The sequence below is a fragment of the Furipterus horrens genome, unplaced genomic scaffold, assembly GCF_987537825.1.
Source record: "Furipterus horrens unplaced genomic scaffold, mFurHor1.1.pri manual_scaffold_7, whole genome shotgun sequence".
NCBI classification, from domain to species: domain Eukaryota; kingdom Metazoa; phylum Chordata; class Mammalia; order Chiroptera; family Furipteridae; genus Furipterus; species Furipterus horrens.
This window is the reverse complement of record NW_028327177.1, coordinates 47766100-47781730: the sequence shown is the minus strand read 5'-3', so window position 1 is coordinate 47781730 and position 15631 is coordinate 47766100. Positions and strand designations below refer to the sequence as shown.

Sequence of the window (15631 nt, the reverse complement as noted above, 5' to 3'; positions counted from 1 at the left end):
TCTGGCCACTAGACACCGCCGCCGCCAGGGATGGGCATGTCGATTGGCGAATAGTACCGCCGATCAAGCAGAAGTGTTAAGAGGCGGGCCGCGGCGCGGGGGGCGCGGTGGGGCGGGGGAGGGCGGGGCTCGCCCTCGGCCCCGCCCACTCCTCCTCCTTTGGCTCCCCTGCCACTAGCTGGGGGCGGGCGCGAGACCCGCCCGCCCCCACCGCGCAGGGCCCAGATGGGCTGTCAGTCTGGCGGCGGCGCGTGCCGATTGGACTGGCGGCCGCCGGGGAGCGGGGGCAGCATGTTGGGGTGCGCGCTACTTAAGGTCCAGCTGCGTGAGCTATTGACGTGTTTGGAGCTGGAGACTGCCGCGTCTGTGGTGGAGTGGCACCTCGAGGTGAGTGGTCCCTCGCCCGTCCTTTCGTGGAGACTGCAGGGAACGGGGAAGAGAGGGCTGCACCTGAGTCGCCACGGGCCTAAGTACACTTCCACGCGAAGCTGTTTCCACCAGGCCTTGCCGCACTACGGGCCCCTTCCCTTTGCTTCTCCCCGCGTTACGGGTCTGTTCGGTCCCGGGCAAGGAAGTTGACCCGTGCACGGGCAACCCCGGTTGTTTCTTCATCCACCTTCCCAGCCTTTGACGCGCAATTGCCTGCACCTACACCTAGTTTCCTGCGTTTTCCTCGCCCCGTGCTCCCCTGGGCACCGTCGACGGTTAAAGCAAAGTGTGTTCACCTGTGCCCGCCGTCCACCGTTAGACTGACAGGCAGCATCGCGGAAGGCAGCAAGGTCCCTGTCTTTCATCTCTCCGGTTTCTCCGTTCGATTCCCCCGCCTCCCTCCGGTATGCCACCCTGACTTCCTGACTCTGTCTCTGCACCCAGAAGTAGGTGAAGGACTTATGTTTTTACACGACATTTTTCAGCTTCCCAATAATTGCAATCTGGGTTTTGTTAGAACCACAGAGCCTGCGTGGCTCTGACCAGCCTGGGAACACGGCCATAAGGCCCCTTCCCCCTTCCCTTTCAGAGCCACTTTTTAAAGCAGTGTGCTCTTTAGAGAAGATTTTAGAGTTGTTTCTCAAATGTGCTTGCGCGACCCCTCCTACAACTCTGGTTTTCTTCCTGGCAAGTAGAGCTTCCTAACTTTTGTTTAGTACCTTCAGAAAGTAAGTAGATGAGGTCTCTCTAGCAGAACACTTGATCTTGACCATCAGCCCCACTTCTCACTGTAAATTGACATTTCCAGTTTATACATGAGGAATTTATGCAAAGAAAGTGACATTAAGATGTCCAATCTTAGATTGACTTGTATTTAGAATTCACAGTGGAAAGGAAAGGAAATGTGAATAAACTCATGCTGCAAACCTAATTCGGGTATATGTGATGTTATGTAGATGTTATTTTTAAAGAATTCCTGACTAATAATGAGAATAAAATGCAGGGTAGGAGGCTTTCATGTAAGGCATGAAACCTGGAACCTGAGTTTTGTCTGTGTCTGATCGTTGTTGAGATTATATTCAAGGAATATGAACAGCTAAGCAGAGTTCTGTGTTCTCACATAATAGGATAGATGTAAAAAGCAAGGCTGTGCTATTAGCACCATCATCTCTCTAGGAAGTCAAGCCTGCAAAAGAATTGTGCTCAGTAGAGGAAGACACTTCTAAATATATGTGAACAGCATCTTGAATATCCTTTTTGCCAAGATGTTTCGGTTAACTAGGTATATTCATGTATTGTTCAATAAAAATTATAAAATAAAAGGATTACTTAATGGGTACAAAAAGTTAAAGGACCCCAGAAACACTAAACTTTTTTCCATCCTTTTTTGCAAAGGTTGGTCTCTTTTAGCCTAGACAACATGATCCTTCCCATAACAGAAGAACTCAAACTAATTAGGTGACTCTTGATTGAGAATACCTCCACTTTTTGGGAGCATTTGTGGTGTTTGATTATTTTTCTAGAATGTACTTTTTTTTTTTAACCATGACATATTTTTTGATGGTCTCCTCTTGGGCAAGGAAAACAGAAACCATTTCATACAAATATTCTGACCTCTCTCTGGTTATGCCGACATAGTTTTTTATTCTGTGGCATTTTGTAGGTCATACTTTATTATTTGTTGGCTTTTCCTTCAACCTTTAAGTGGAAGATGATTAAGCTAGAACAGGATTCAGGAAATATTTGTGGGTGGCTTATGCATGGTTTACAATATATTGAAACAAAGATTCACTTTGAAATATTTGTTTACTATTTTTAAACTCTTTTCCTTTAGTTCCTATGATGTCTTTGAAGATAATAGGCATACCAATTATAATTGAACTCCATTGTAGAGAGCAGTTGTCCTGGAATATAGTTGGCATACCTATTATATGACTTAACTCGGATTCACTACTTGGCTCTTAGGGAACTATTATCATCTTTAATCAATAAAGACTTCTGCAGGCTGTATCTATAAGGCTTGAGTTGAAAGATTAATAAATGACATAGCATTCACTGATTCTTTCAACCCAGAGGTATCAGTTAAATAGATAACATTGGAAATAAAGTTTCAACTTTTCAAAAAACTTTGAAATGTCAACTAAGCAATAACTTTGTTTTTTGGTATATTGGCCACCCCAGTGCTGGCCACAGAGTAAGCATTCATGTTTAGTAGTTAATGGATGTTTTGCTAAAGTTAGGTTGTACTAAATTTATTCCACACTTATTTTGTATGCTAAATGATGTATTATAAGGAAGTAACTGTTAGAGTGCATGCTGTGTTCTTAGGTTTTGTTAGTATAATTAACTGCTTAATCTTTGGAAGTAAGAATAAACTAAAACCGAATTATAGCTGAACTATCTTTCATTTTGGACATTATAATCACATTTCAGTAGATGCATTTAAATGGACTTTGTACTGAGTCACCATGGCAATGCAAAGGAAAAACATATCTAAATCTTTATTTTCAAAATACAGAGGCTACATGAAGTTCCACTAGATGATCATTATCCCAGAATTAATTTTCAATTACTTAAGGGGCACATGAGATTTATTTTGTGACATCCACTGTATAACTCTTTTCCCCAACATCTACTACCTTCAGTAAGAAGACTATTAGGATGCCACTGGTGACACGGAGACTGAGAGATCCTGACATAAATCCTTGCTTGTTGGTAAGGTGGTTTGCTTTTAATTTTCATGAATGTTAAGTTGGAAAAACAGGCTTTTCCTGATTTTGTGGAAATCTGCCTTGTGTAGTTCTTTTTTAAAAATGTTTTTTCTCAGTTTGCTTTATAATTTTAATGGGATTTTTTAAAATATAGAAGTTTTACATTTCCTACTCAGAAATCCAGTAAATACACATTTAGATCTTCTTTTACTATTTTCACTTATTAATTTAAATTAATTTAGTTATTTTTTATTAAAGTATAATTGACATATATTAGTTTCAGGTGTACAGCATGGTGATTTGACATTTGTATACCTTATGATGTGATCACCACAATAAGTCTAATGTATCTATATGTTACCATAAGGTATTACTGATGACATTCCTTGTGTTGTATATTACATTCATTTATTTTATTACTGGAAGTTTGTACCTTCACCTTTTTCACCCATCCTCCCCCTCCCCCTTTCTTCTGGCAACCATTAATTTGTTCTCTGTACCTACCAATCTGTTTGTTTTCTGCCATTCTTTTTAAAGTTATTTTTGTACAAAAAAAAAATTGCCAACCAGCATGTCCTTATTTCACCAGAGCATTTTTAGATATGCATAATTTAGCTAACAAAGATTTATCTCTTTTAAGTTTTCCTTATTTATATAATATGCAAGCATTTACTTTTCACTATACTATTGAACAGATATATGTAACACTGACGAAAAATTTTAGTCCAAACACAGGAAGCTGGGAAGTATGATATTTTAAAATTATCACTGAAATTTATGTTTTTATAGCAATAATTTCACCATGTCCTTGCACCTGGCTGAGGCTAAGGGGCTGATATAGAATTAGTCTCTTTAAAATTTAAAGGTTTTCAAAAAGGTATATATACAATATTTTGTTGGTTAATAAACTTTATTGACATTTATTTGGTATGAGTGGCAATACTTTTTTGTCACCCTTGAATAATATAATCATCAGACTAATGCTATAAAATGATATTTCCTGATCCTGTTATACAGATTTTCCAACTATACACATTCATTAATTATTTGCATTGGAAATATAGATTTGTTCTGTATATTAGATGTTTTCAACTGCTTTATTAAATTTCTTTAGACAGAATATGTTTCTTAGATCTATGAAGCAAACTTTAGTTAGAGCTTTTCTTTAGGTGGTGACCTGTCAGAATCATACCTTTCACTTTGAAGTTTCTTATCCAATCTACTTCCAGTTCAGACAGCTTAAATTTAATTCCCAAATGGCAGCTACCCTCCTTTGAACTCATAGCCCTGTGCTGCTCACTTTAGTTTTGAAGTGATATTAATGATATCTATTAAAATTGCTTGCACAGTAGTATATTTACTTGTGTAATGAAATGAATGATAGCCAAAAGTACATTGAGGTGAATGGTGTTAATTTAAGTTGCCTTGATGTAGACCAATTATTAGCAATTTACTTAGGATCTCAAAACTAGCATTAACACCAGACATTCAAATCAAAGTCAGAACTTGGAAAAACAGGGCAGCTGTACTCTTTTAAGTCATGAGACGGTTTTGATTCTAGCTGTGCAGCACTGATTTTCAGTACATTGCACCTTGCCACAGCTTCTTTGTTAAATGGTTACTGGGTTAAATGATCTGTCAGGGCCTTGGCTCAAATTCCTGTGATTAGATATTCAGAAAACTGACCCAGACAATACAAAGGAAGATGTCTGCCCTGAGAATGAATGCTTGGGATAGTTGGAAAGATAATTCAGTTTTTGTTCGTTAAATGTTCATTAAAATGAACAAAAAGGAACTGTTTCATATTAGCTGCTTTGTGGGATAACAACCTCAGAAGTTTTTTGGGGTTTTTTTCTTTTTTTTAGATGCCATTTCACCTCTTAAATGGTGCCTATTTTACATATTTAAGGAATCTGATGCTTCTGCCAGATGTATGGATGAAAATAACTATGACAGGGAAAGGTGTTCCACTTACTTCTTGAAGTACAAAAACTGCCGGAAATTCTGGGTAAGTCTAGCGTGGTTGGATGAGATAGTCTCACTCTTAGGCTTGAAACTGAAGCCTGAAATTAATCAATATCCACAATCCTTTTTGGGGGATGGCTGTAGGGAAACTTAACTTTAAAAAAAAATTTTTTTAATTTAAAGATTTTATTTTTTATGCTATCACAGTTGTCCCAATTTTCCCCCCTTTGTTCACCTCCCAACACCCCCTACTCCCACAGGCAATCCCCACACCATTGTCCATTGTCCACAGTTCATTGACTAATTCCTTCACCTTCTTTCAACCAGTCCCCACCTCCCCATTGGAAAGTTAACTTTTTGACTTTATCCTCGGGGTGTTATTTTAGTCCTCAATAATCCTTGAGAGCTTGTAGTTGCCTCATCCTACTCCAAGGCATAAAGATGCAGTTTTAATAATATAGGTGGGTCTTCTTAGGTGTGTAAGCTGCAGCCCTAAAATAATAACCTTACTATAATTTTATTTTTCTTGGAGATGAACAGAATGGATAACTTGTCATAATGCATATTAGTCTAGCATTTCTGCCTCCTCTTCCACTACCACCCAGGATAGTTTAAATGGTCCCATTTTTCTTGAGACATTGGTATGTAATTTCTATTTCTTTGAGCCCTGCAGTTAGCTACTTTATTTCTCTAAATTCATTGGTTTCATTGATAGACAGTACTCTTGTGCTTGTAGTTAAACAGCATGTCCCCATCCTAATTGCTGTTAATGTATTCCTGTGGGAATAATCACTTCTATTTAATTGCTAATAGTTTGAAAACTTTATCTGAAGTCCTACAGTTAGTTTTTTTTTTTTTTAAACTTGGTTTTTAGAATTTCCTTCTTGAGAAAGCAGTAGCAAATTACTAGAAATGATTAGCATTTAATACATGGCTGATTTTTGTTTCTTCTTTTTTTTAATACCTACATGCAGAATTCTGTCATGATGCAGAGAAGACAGAATGGAGTGAAGCCACCTATGCCTGCAGCAGCAGAAAGAGACGAGATCTTGGGAGCAATGGGAAAGATGCCCTATTGAATATTTGCATTAAAATTGTTTATTTAACTTAAAAGCAGATAAATATTTTTAATAAATCATTACTGTAATCTTTTAAGACCTTCCAAGTTTTACCCAGACAGATCTTTTATACTACAAGGGGAAACAAAATTTAAGTTAACCCTGTGTTTTTTGTGTTTGCTCTCAGTACCACGATGATAGTATGCCACTGCTGAATGTGCTGTGTCAGTTTATATTACTTCCTGGAGTTAAGGGAGTGTTAGGAAAGGCTACATGAGAAGTTGAGCTTTTCCTCTGCATTTCAGAAGAAGTAACGTATGAACAAGTAAAGACTTGATGGGGGTAAAGGGAAGGCAGTATTTAATGTGAGCAATAACAGGAGGGAAGGAAAGCTTGAGACAAATTCAGAGAATTCGCTGTCAGCTGTTCCACCTAGAGTTTAAGATGGGTGGAGGAGTAATGGCAGAAAAGATGTGTAGGTGTGTGGTGGGCCTCAAATCCAAGGCTCATTACTAAGCTCTCTATCCTGCACTCACTTATCTTTGTTTAAATTAGGTTAGTACATTCACTAGGCAAGGAACAGGGGTGCAGGAAGGTTGCCTTAAGTAAAAAGCATGCAAAAAAAACAAGTTGTCTTTAAGGAAAAGCATGGTTAAAGGATTCTGTGATTAAAATCCAGAAGTATTGGGTAACCTTTGAAGACACAGTATTCTTGAACTATGATAATGGGAGGTAAAAGTGCTTCTCTTAGAAGTAGGACTTCTATTTTCAGGATGAGATGGGTGTGGAAGTTGTATGGGGTTCATCTGGTGAACGCAACACTGGGATGACACTAGAGCTCAATTCACTTTATGATATAGAAACAATATTCAGTATGATGATGGGCGGATTGTGTAGCAACTCTCATACACACCATCTTTTAAAATCCAGTTTGTTTCACTTAAGGACTAGTTTTATAAAAGACATTTAATGATAATAAATCAACAAAAATAGTTTGTGTTTCTTTCATCTGGTCCATGATCATTGAGTATAATTTTAATCACTACTGACAACAAACTATCCATCTCATTTGTCTTAGTCCAAACCCCAGCTCAGATGTTTTTAAGACACAGGACCTTGACTGTTAAATATGATTCTATTTGGATAAAACATGATTTCATTTTGAGTAAAATTATTTGAATTTCTGGATTGTTTCAGACATTCTTTGATTTGTATCCATTGCTCTAAAAATGATGGATTAAAATAGAACCCTACAAGAAACTAATACATTGCTGTGTAAGAAGCATTTCAATACTTATAACCATGCTTACGAGTTTGGAATTTTAATGTCACCTCTTTAAATGTTCATAGTATCAACATTCATCCTGTAGCTATTTGTCCTGGCATAGCTCTTTTTAAAAATAGCAACTGCATTGAGATATAATTCATACATAAATCTCTTAAAGTGTACAACACTAAAATGGCTTTTAATATATTGACAACGTTGTTCAACCTTCACCTCAATTAGTTTTAGAACACATTTATCACCCCAGAAAGAAACCCTGTGTATATTAGCACATGTTCTCCATTTCCTCCTAACACCGTTTTTCCTCCCCACCTCCCCAAAACTTAGGCAACTAAGTTCTTTTCTCTAGAACTGCCTGTTTATATAAATAGAACCATATACTTTGTAGCCTTCTGTGACTGGCTTCTTTCCTTTAGCCTCATGTTCTCAAGGTCCTTTCATGTTGTATGCATCAGTACTTTATTCCTTTTTATTACTGAGTAACATTCCATCGCACAGATATTCCACGTTTTATTTATTGATTTATCAGTTGAGTTTGAGTTGTTTCCAACATGGAAACAACTAGTGCTAATATGGGTCATGCCGTTTCTTTAACATTTGTGTACAAGTTTTGGTGCGGGCATTCATTTCTTATTGGATATATGTCTGGGAGTTTGTTGGCTCCTATGGTATCTATATGTAATCTTTTGAGGAACTGACAAAGTATTTTCCAAAGTGGCAGTGCCATTTTACAATTTGAGAGTTCCACTTTCTCCACATACTCATTAACACCTTTTATCTGTCTTTGATTACAACCATCCTAGTAGATGTAAACTGATGTAAACTGGTATCTCATTGTGGTCTTGATTTGCATTTCCTTGATAGCTAATGATGTACATGTTTTCATGTGCATGTTTGCCACTTGTCCATATTTTCTGGAGAAATATCCTTTGCCCATTTTAAAACTGGGTTCTTTTGTATCTATTATTGAGTTGAAGGAGTTCCTTATGAATACTAGACACAAGTCTTTTATCAGATACATGGTTTGCAGGTTTTTTCCTCCCATTCTGTGGATTGTATCTTCACTTTTTGATGTCTTTTGAAACACAAAAGTTTTTAATTTTGACGAAGTCCCATTTATTTTTTTCTTTTGTTTTTGGTGTCACATCTAAGAAAGCATTGCCTAGTTCAAGGTTAGAAAGATTTATACCTGTGTTTTCTCCTAACGGTTTTGTGGTTTTAGCTCTTACATTTAGGTCTTTGATTTGAATTTATTTTATATACGGTATGAAGTAGGAGTCCAAGTTCATTCCTCTGTTTGTGACTATCCAGTTGTCCCAGCACCTTTAGTTGAAAAGACTGCTTTCCTTCATTGAATTGTCTTGTCACTCTTGTTGCAAATCAACTGATTGCATTTGTGAGAGTTTATTTCTGGACTTTCAGTTCTGTTTCATTGATGGTTATGTCTGTCCTTATGCCAACACCACTCTGTCTTGATTACTGTACCTTTGTAGTAATGCAGAACTCTTTCATGATTGGCTTCTATAAATGTTTCTATGAGCTGCTTTTAATGACAAACTGTTTGGGTTTTTTTGATCAGCAAACCGTTAACAAGTAATCTTAATATGGCTCCACCCAGGCATAGCTGTTAAATTATAATTTAGTCTACAGTAATTCCCTAATTCCTTATTTGCATCTTTACACATACCCTGATAACTTCACACTCTTCTTATAATCAGGTTGTTCAAGATCTCATTACATCACTTTGGAGGGGCAAAGACCCAGTGGTTTTCCTTAAAACCACTGTTAAATTTGCCACTATTGTATTTCTTGCTTCAAGAATATACCTCAGGAGAGGTTAGGCTAATTAACCTAATAAATTAATTGTGTCAGGATGTTAGTGAGTACTGTAAGAAATTTTAGAGTTAGGCAAGCCTTTGATATCAACCACCAACTAACAAAATGGGTAGAAGGCATTTTACTGATTTCGTGTACATCTCACTCTTGTAGAAAGCATCTCATAGATTCCCTATGTGATGGGGGAGTGTGGCCCAATGTGCAGCATGTGAAAGCAATCCTTTTGAGAATCACTATATCCCTAGGAAAGCTGGATGATATAAATATTATTCATGATTCTATCCATAACCTCTGGTATGCTTTTATTGTGTAATAAATTCTTAACAAATGTGTACGTGTTTGGGGAGGAATAGCTTTTAAAATTGGACACATTGAGAAACATTCAGGTTCAAACAATGCAAAAGGGTATACATTGTAAATAAATTTGCCCAGAAGCAGCCAATTTTGAGTTTTAAAGGTTTTTCATTCATATACAAACATACCTGTATATTTATTCGCTGGTTTTGCACAAAAGCACCATCACAGTACAGGAACGGGATGTACCTTGCTTTTTTTCACTTAGTGATATCGATTGGAATAATTCTTCACTTATGATTATAGATTGATTACATTCTTTCAATGGCTGGGGTTCTCAATTGCTTAGAGATATCATTGAACAAGTCTCCCGCTGATGGGTTTGCTATTAGATACAAAATTGCCCCAAGCATCTTTGTGTATGGCTCTTTGCTCCTGTTTTTCTCTAAATGACAAATTTCCAAGTGCAGTTTTAAGGTGAACGGTTTTGGCATTTGCAATTTTGTAGATACTGAAAAATTACCCCATCCCCAAGGAGCACACACTTTTACTCCCATTACCAAAGCCTATGTGTCCTTTCACACCCTCAGTCCTACTGGGGTACTTGAAAACTTTCATCCTTAAAATTGACGAGTGAAAAAGGGAATGGGTATTTTTATTTCCCTCGGCCATTTTTTTAGATTGTTGGTGTGAATAATCTGGGAAACTCTTGGTATATTAAGGAAATTACCTTTTTGTCAGAATTATTGTTTGTATTTTTTTGGTTTGTCTTTGTGCAGTGTTTTACATTTTAATGTAATTAAGTGGATCAATCTTTTTGTGCTTTCTGGTGCTTAATAAGTCTTAAATGAATTCAAGTACAAGTACTGCTATTACAGTTCAGGTCTGCTCAACAAATATTTGCCAAGTGCCTATAATGTGCAAAGTGCTAGGCTAACTGGTGTGAAGGAGCATGGATGAATAAGTCACCATCTGGCTCTGAAAGAACTTCCCCTATGCTGCATAGGAGAATGAAATGAGCACCACAGGAAGACCAAGAGCAAACTGCTAAGTGGATAAGTAGCCTTAATTAACACAAAGGGACACATACACAAGGTGTATTTGAGGACTAGCCCCTACTAACAAATCAAAGTATGTGAAAGGAGGTCTCAGGAGAAAGAAAATCTAGACAGGTAGAATACATTCACATTATGAAGGGCCTTTAAAGTTTATTCTAAACAGTGGGGAAAGCTTTGAAGAATTTTAAGATGGAGAGGCTCAAATCCAATTTGTGTTTAGAAGGATTAACTTTCTGGAGGCATTGATAGGTTATTATAATGATATGGATCATTGCAACTGATTAAAGTGTTTTCCCCATATATTCTTGCCCTACTCCAAGCCTTTATACTGCAGCCAGGTGAATTTTTTTAAAGCAAATACACATTAATTAAAACAATTTCAAGAGGATTCAAGATGGCGGAGGAGTAAGTGGAAGCTACATTAACGTCCTCCCAGGACCAGTCTGGACTTACAACTAAATTGTAGAGAAATCATCCAGAATAACCAACTGAACACTAGCTGGAGAGAAGCCTTAAAACCATAGACAGAAAAAAACCACTTCATCACAACGTGATTGGTAGGGAATGTGGAGGAGGCGCAAGAGGGCTGGCTGGACTCCCATGGGCAGCAGCTGAAGTACCAGATGAATATTTCAGCAGCTGGGGGGTTCCCCCTGAGAAGTGTGGGGAACTTCCAGTACTATGTTGAATAAGAGAGGTGAAAGTGGACATCCCTCTCTTATTCCAAATCTTAAGGGGAACGTTTGTAGTTTTTGTCCTTTGAGTATGATGCTGGCAGTGGGTTTATCCTATATGGCCTTTATTATGTTCAGGTATATTCCCTCTAATCCCACTTTGCTAAGAGTTTTTATGATAAATGGGTGTTGGATTTTATCAAATGCTTTTTCTGCATCTATTGATATGATCATGTGGTTTTTATCCTTCATTTTGTTTATGTGGTAAATCACATTTATTGATTTGGGAATGTTGTACCAACCTTGCATTCCCAGAATAAATCCCACTTGATTATGGTGTATGATCATTTTGTTGCATTGCTGTATTCAGTTTGCTAATATTTTGTTGAGGATTTTAGCATCTATGTTCATCAGGATTATTGGCCTGTGATTTTCTTTCTTTGTAGTGTCTTTATCTGGTTTTGGAATTAGGATAAGGCTGGCCTCATAAAATGAGTTAGGGAGACTTTCCTCCTCTTGAATTTTGTGAAATAGTTTGAGGAGTTTGAGAAGAGGTGTTAGTTCTTCTCAAAATGTTTGATAAAATTCACCTGTGAAGCCATCTGGTCCAGGGCTGTTGTTTGTTGGGAGTTTTTTGGTTACTGCTTCAATTTCACTAGGTATAATCTGTCTGTCAAGATTCTCTGATTTTTCCTGATTTAGTTTTGGAAGATTGTATGTTTCTTGGAATTTATCCATTTCTTTCAAGTTGCTAGCTTTGTTGACTTATAGTTTTTCATAATATTTTCTTATAATTCTTGGTATTTCTTTGGTGTCAGCTGTTATTTCTCCTCTTTCATTTCTGATTTTAATTATTTGGTTTCCTCTTTTTTTCTTGATAAGTCTGGTTAAATGTTTGTCAATCTTGTTTATCTTTTCAAAGAACCAGCTCTTGGATTTATTTACCTTTTGTATCATTTTTTTAGACCCTATTTCATTTATTTCTGCACTAATCTTTATTATTTCCTTTCTTCTCACTCTGGGTTTTGTCTGTTGTTTTTTTTTCAAGTTCTTTTAAGTTGAAGTTAGATAATTTATTTGAGCTTTTTCTTTTCTTTCTTTCTTTTTTTTTTTTTTGAGATACTGAAGGCCTATAATGCTATGAATTTCCAACTTAGGACTGCTTTCCCAGTGTCCCGCAGATTTTGGATTGTTGTGTCCCCATTTTCATTTGTTGCAAGTTTTCTTTTAATTTCTTCCTTGATCTCATTGTTGACCCATTCATTGTTTAATAACATGTTATTTAGTCTCCATGTCTTCATGTGTTTTTCAGTGCTCTTGTAGTTGATTCCTAGTTTCATAACACTGTGGTCAGAGAAGATGCTTGATATGATTTTAATCTTAATTTTATTGAGACTTGTTCTGTGTCTTAACATGTGATCTATCCTAGAAAATGTTCCATGTGCACTTGAAAAGTCTGTATATTCTGCTGCTTTGCAGTGAAATGGTCTCAAGATTTCAAGAAATCCCTCTGATCTAGTGTGTCACTTAAGGCCGCTATCTCCTTGTTGATTTTCTGCCTGGAAGATCTATCCATTGAAGTGAATGGGGTGTTAAGATCCCTGGCTATGACTGTATTTCTTTCTATCTCTCCCTTTAGGTGCATCAAGATTTGCTTTACATATTTTGGTACTCCTATATTGGGTGCATAAATGTTTACTAGGGTTATATCCTCTTGTTGGATTATTCCCTTTATCATTATGTTGTGTCCTTCTTTGTCTCTTACTATAGTCTTGGTTTTAAAGTCTATTTTGTTGGATATAAGTTCTGCTACCCCAGCTCTTTTATGTTTTCCATTTGCATGAAATATCTTTTTCCAACCCTTTACTTTTAGTCTGTGCATATCTTTTGTTCTGAGGTGAGTCTCTTGGAGACAACATGTATACGGGTCTTGTTTTCTTATCATTCATCTACCATCTGTCTTTTGGTTGGAGCATTTAAGCCATTTACATTTAATGTGGTATTGATGGAGACATACGTAGTGCCATTTTATTGTTCGATTATTTTTCCTGTTTTTCTTTTCTTTCTCTCTTTTTTTCTTCTTTTTCTTACAGTAAGCCCTTTATTATTTGTTGCAGCGCTGGTTTGGTGTTAAAAACTCCTTTAGCTTTTTCTTGTCTGGGAGACTCCTTATTTCCCCTTGAATTTTAAATGATAGCCTTGGTTGGGTAAAGTAGTCCTTGCTTTTCAACACCCTGAATATTTCATGCCACCCCCTTCTGGACTGAAATGTTTTTGTTGAGTAATCAGATGCCAGTCTAATTGGTGCTCCTTTGTATGTAACTACCTACTTTTCTGTTGTGGCTTTTAGGATTCTCTCCTTGTCTTTAAACCTTGTCGTTTTAATTATGATATGTCTCAGTGTAGGCCTCTCTGGGATCAATTTGTTTGGGACTCTGAGCTTCCTGGACTTGTGTGTCTTTTTCTTTCACCAGATGAAGGAAGTTTTCAGTCATCCTTTCTTCAGATAGGTTCTCAATCCCTTGCTTGCTCTCTTTTCCTTCTGGTATTTCCATGATGTGGATGTTGTTCTGCATCATGTTGTCCAAAATGCTTCTTAAGCTCTCCTCATTTTTTAAAATTCCTTTTTCTTTTTCCTGCTCTGCCTGGGTGTTTTTTCTACCTTGTCTTCCAAAACACTTATTCGATCCTCTCCTTCATCTAACCTACAGTTCAGTCCTTTCTTGTATTATTTATTTCAGATATTACATTCTCTATTTCTGACTGGCCCTTTCTAGTGGTTTCTATGTCTCTGTTCATGCTGTTGAGTATCCTTATAATCATTACTTTAAAACCACTATCTGATAAATTACTTGCCTTCATTTCATCAAGTTCTTCTGGAGAATTCTCTTGTTCTTTCATTTGGGGTCTGTTACTTTGTCTTCCCATTTTGGCTACTTCTTTGTATTTTCCACCTTAGTTGTTAAACTAATGAGCTTTTAAACAAAGCAGTTGTTAATCTAATCAAGTTGTAATCAGCTGCAGGCATCAGAGTAGAAGAAGAAATAAAAGGCATTTAATTTGGAAAGGAAGAAGTAAAACTGTCCTTATTTGCAGAAAATTTGATACTGTACATAGAGAACCCCAAAGATTCCACCAAGAAACTACTAGAACTGATAAATTCAGCAAAGTAGCAGGATACAAAATTAACATCCAGAAATCATTTGTATTTTTATATGCTAATAAAAAACTAACAGAAAGGGAAATTAAGGAAACAATCCTATTCACAGTTGCTTCAAAAAGAATAAAATACGTAGGGATAAACCTAACCAAGGATGTAAAATGACCTGTGCACAGAAAATTATAAGACATGGAAGAAAGAAATAGAAGATAAAAATATGTGGAAGCACATACTGTGTTCATTCACGATGGGAAGAATTAACATCAATAAATTGTCCAGACTATCCAAAAACAATCTATAGATTCAACACAATTTCTATCAAGATTCCAATGACGTATTACACAGAACAAGAACAAATATTTCAAAAATTTGTATGTACCCACAAAAGGCCCCACATAGCAACAGAAACCCTGAGGAAGAAGAACAAAGTTGGAGGAATCATGCTACCTAATATCAAACTATAGTAATAAGGCCATAGTAATCAAACATCATGGTACTGGCATAAAAACAGACAATAGATCAATGGAACAGAATAGAGGACCCAGAAATAAACCCATACCTTTATAGTCAATATTAAACAGAGGAAGCAAGCACATACAGTGGGCCAGATATAGTTTATTCAATAAATGATGTGCAGAAAATTGGACAGATATATGCAGAAAAGTGAAACTAGACCACCTCATTACACCATGCACAAGAATAAATTCAAAATAGATCAAAGACTTAAAAGTTAGACGCATAACCGTAAAAATTGTAGGAGAAAATAAAGGCAGCAAAATCTCAGACATTGCCTACAGAAATTTTTTATCAGGTATATCTCCTCAGGCAAGGGGGAAAAAAGAAAAAATAAAGAAATGGGATTACATCAAACTAAAAAGATTTTGTATAGCAAAGGAAATCAGCAACAAAATAAAAAGACAACTCACAGAATGGGAGAACATATTCACCGATACATCTAATAAGGGGTTAATATACAAAATACCTAAAGTACTTTAAAAACTCAACACCAAAAAAACCCCAAACGACCCAATTCAAAAATGGGCAAAGGACCTGAATAGACACTTCTCCAAAGAGTACATACAGATTGCCAACAGACATGAAAAAATATGAAAAAATGCTCAATGTCACTGATCATCAGAGAAATGCAAGTTAAAACCACAA

At 36.7% G+C, this 15631-nt stretch overlaps 1 protein-coding gene across 5 annotated transcripts; it reads left to right on the top strand.

Moving 5' to 3' along the window:
- Window positions 1–239: 239 nt before the first annotated feature.
- On the top strand, window positions 240–6260 carry CHCHD7 (coiled-coil-helix-coiled-coil-helix domain containing 7). 5 transcript variants are annotated; one of them, XM_090282851.1, is made up of 4 exons: window positions 240–388; window positions 3044–3144; window positions 5050–5148; window positions 6080–6260. In XM_090282851.1, exons 1-4 carry the CDS (start codon window positions 292–294, stop codon window positions 6182–6184), a joined length of 402 nt encoding a protein of 133 aa, XP_090138977.1. In that variant the 5' UTR covers window positions 240–291; the 3' UTR covers window positions 6185–6260. The 5 variants fall into 5 exon arrangements, with proteins under 5 accessions (XP_090138977.1, XP_090138973.1, XP_090138975.1 ...); XM_090282847.1 differs by having other exon boundaries at window positions 323–387; window positions 3075–3144; XM_090282849.1 differs by having other exon boundaries at window positions 323–387; window positions 3075–3144; window positions 5006–5148; window positions 6080–6218.
- The last annotated feature ends 9371 nt before the right edge of the window (window positions 6261–15631 follow it).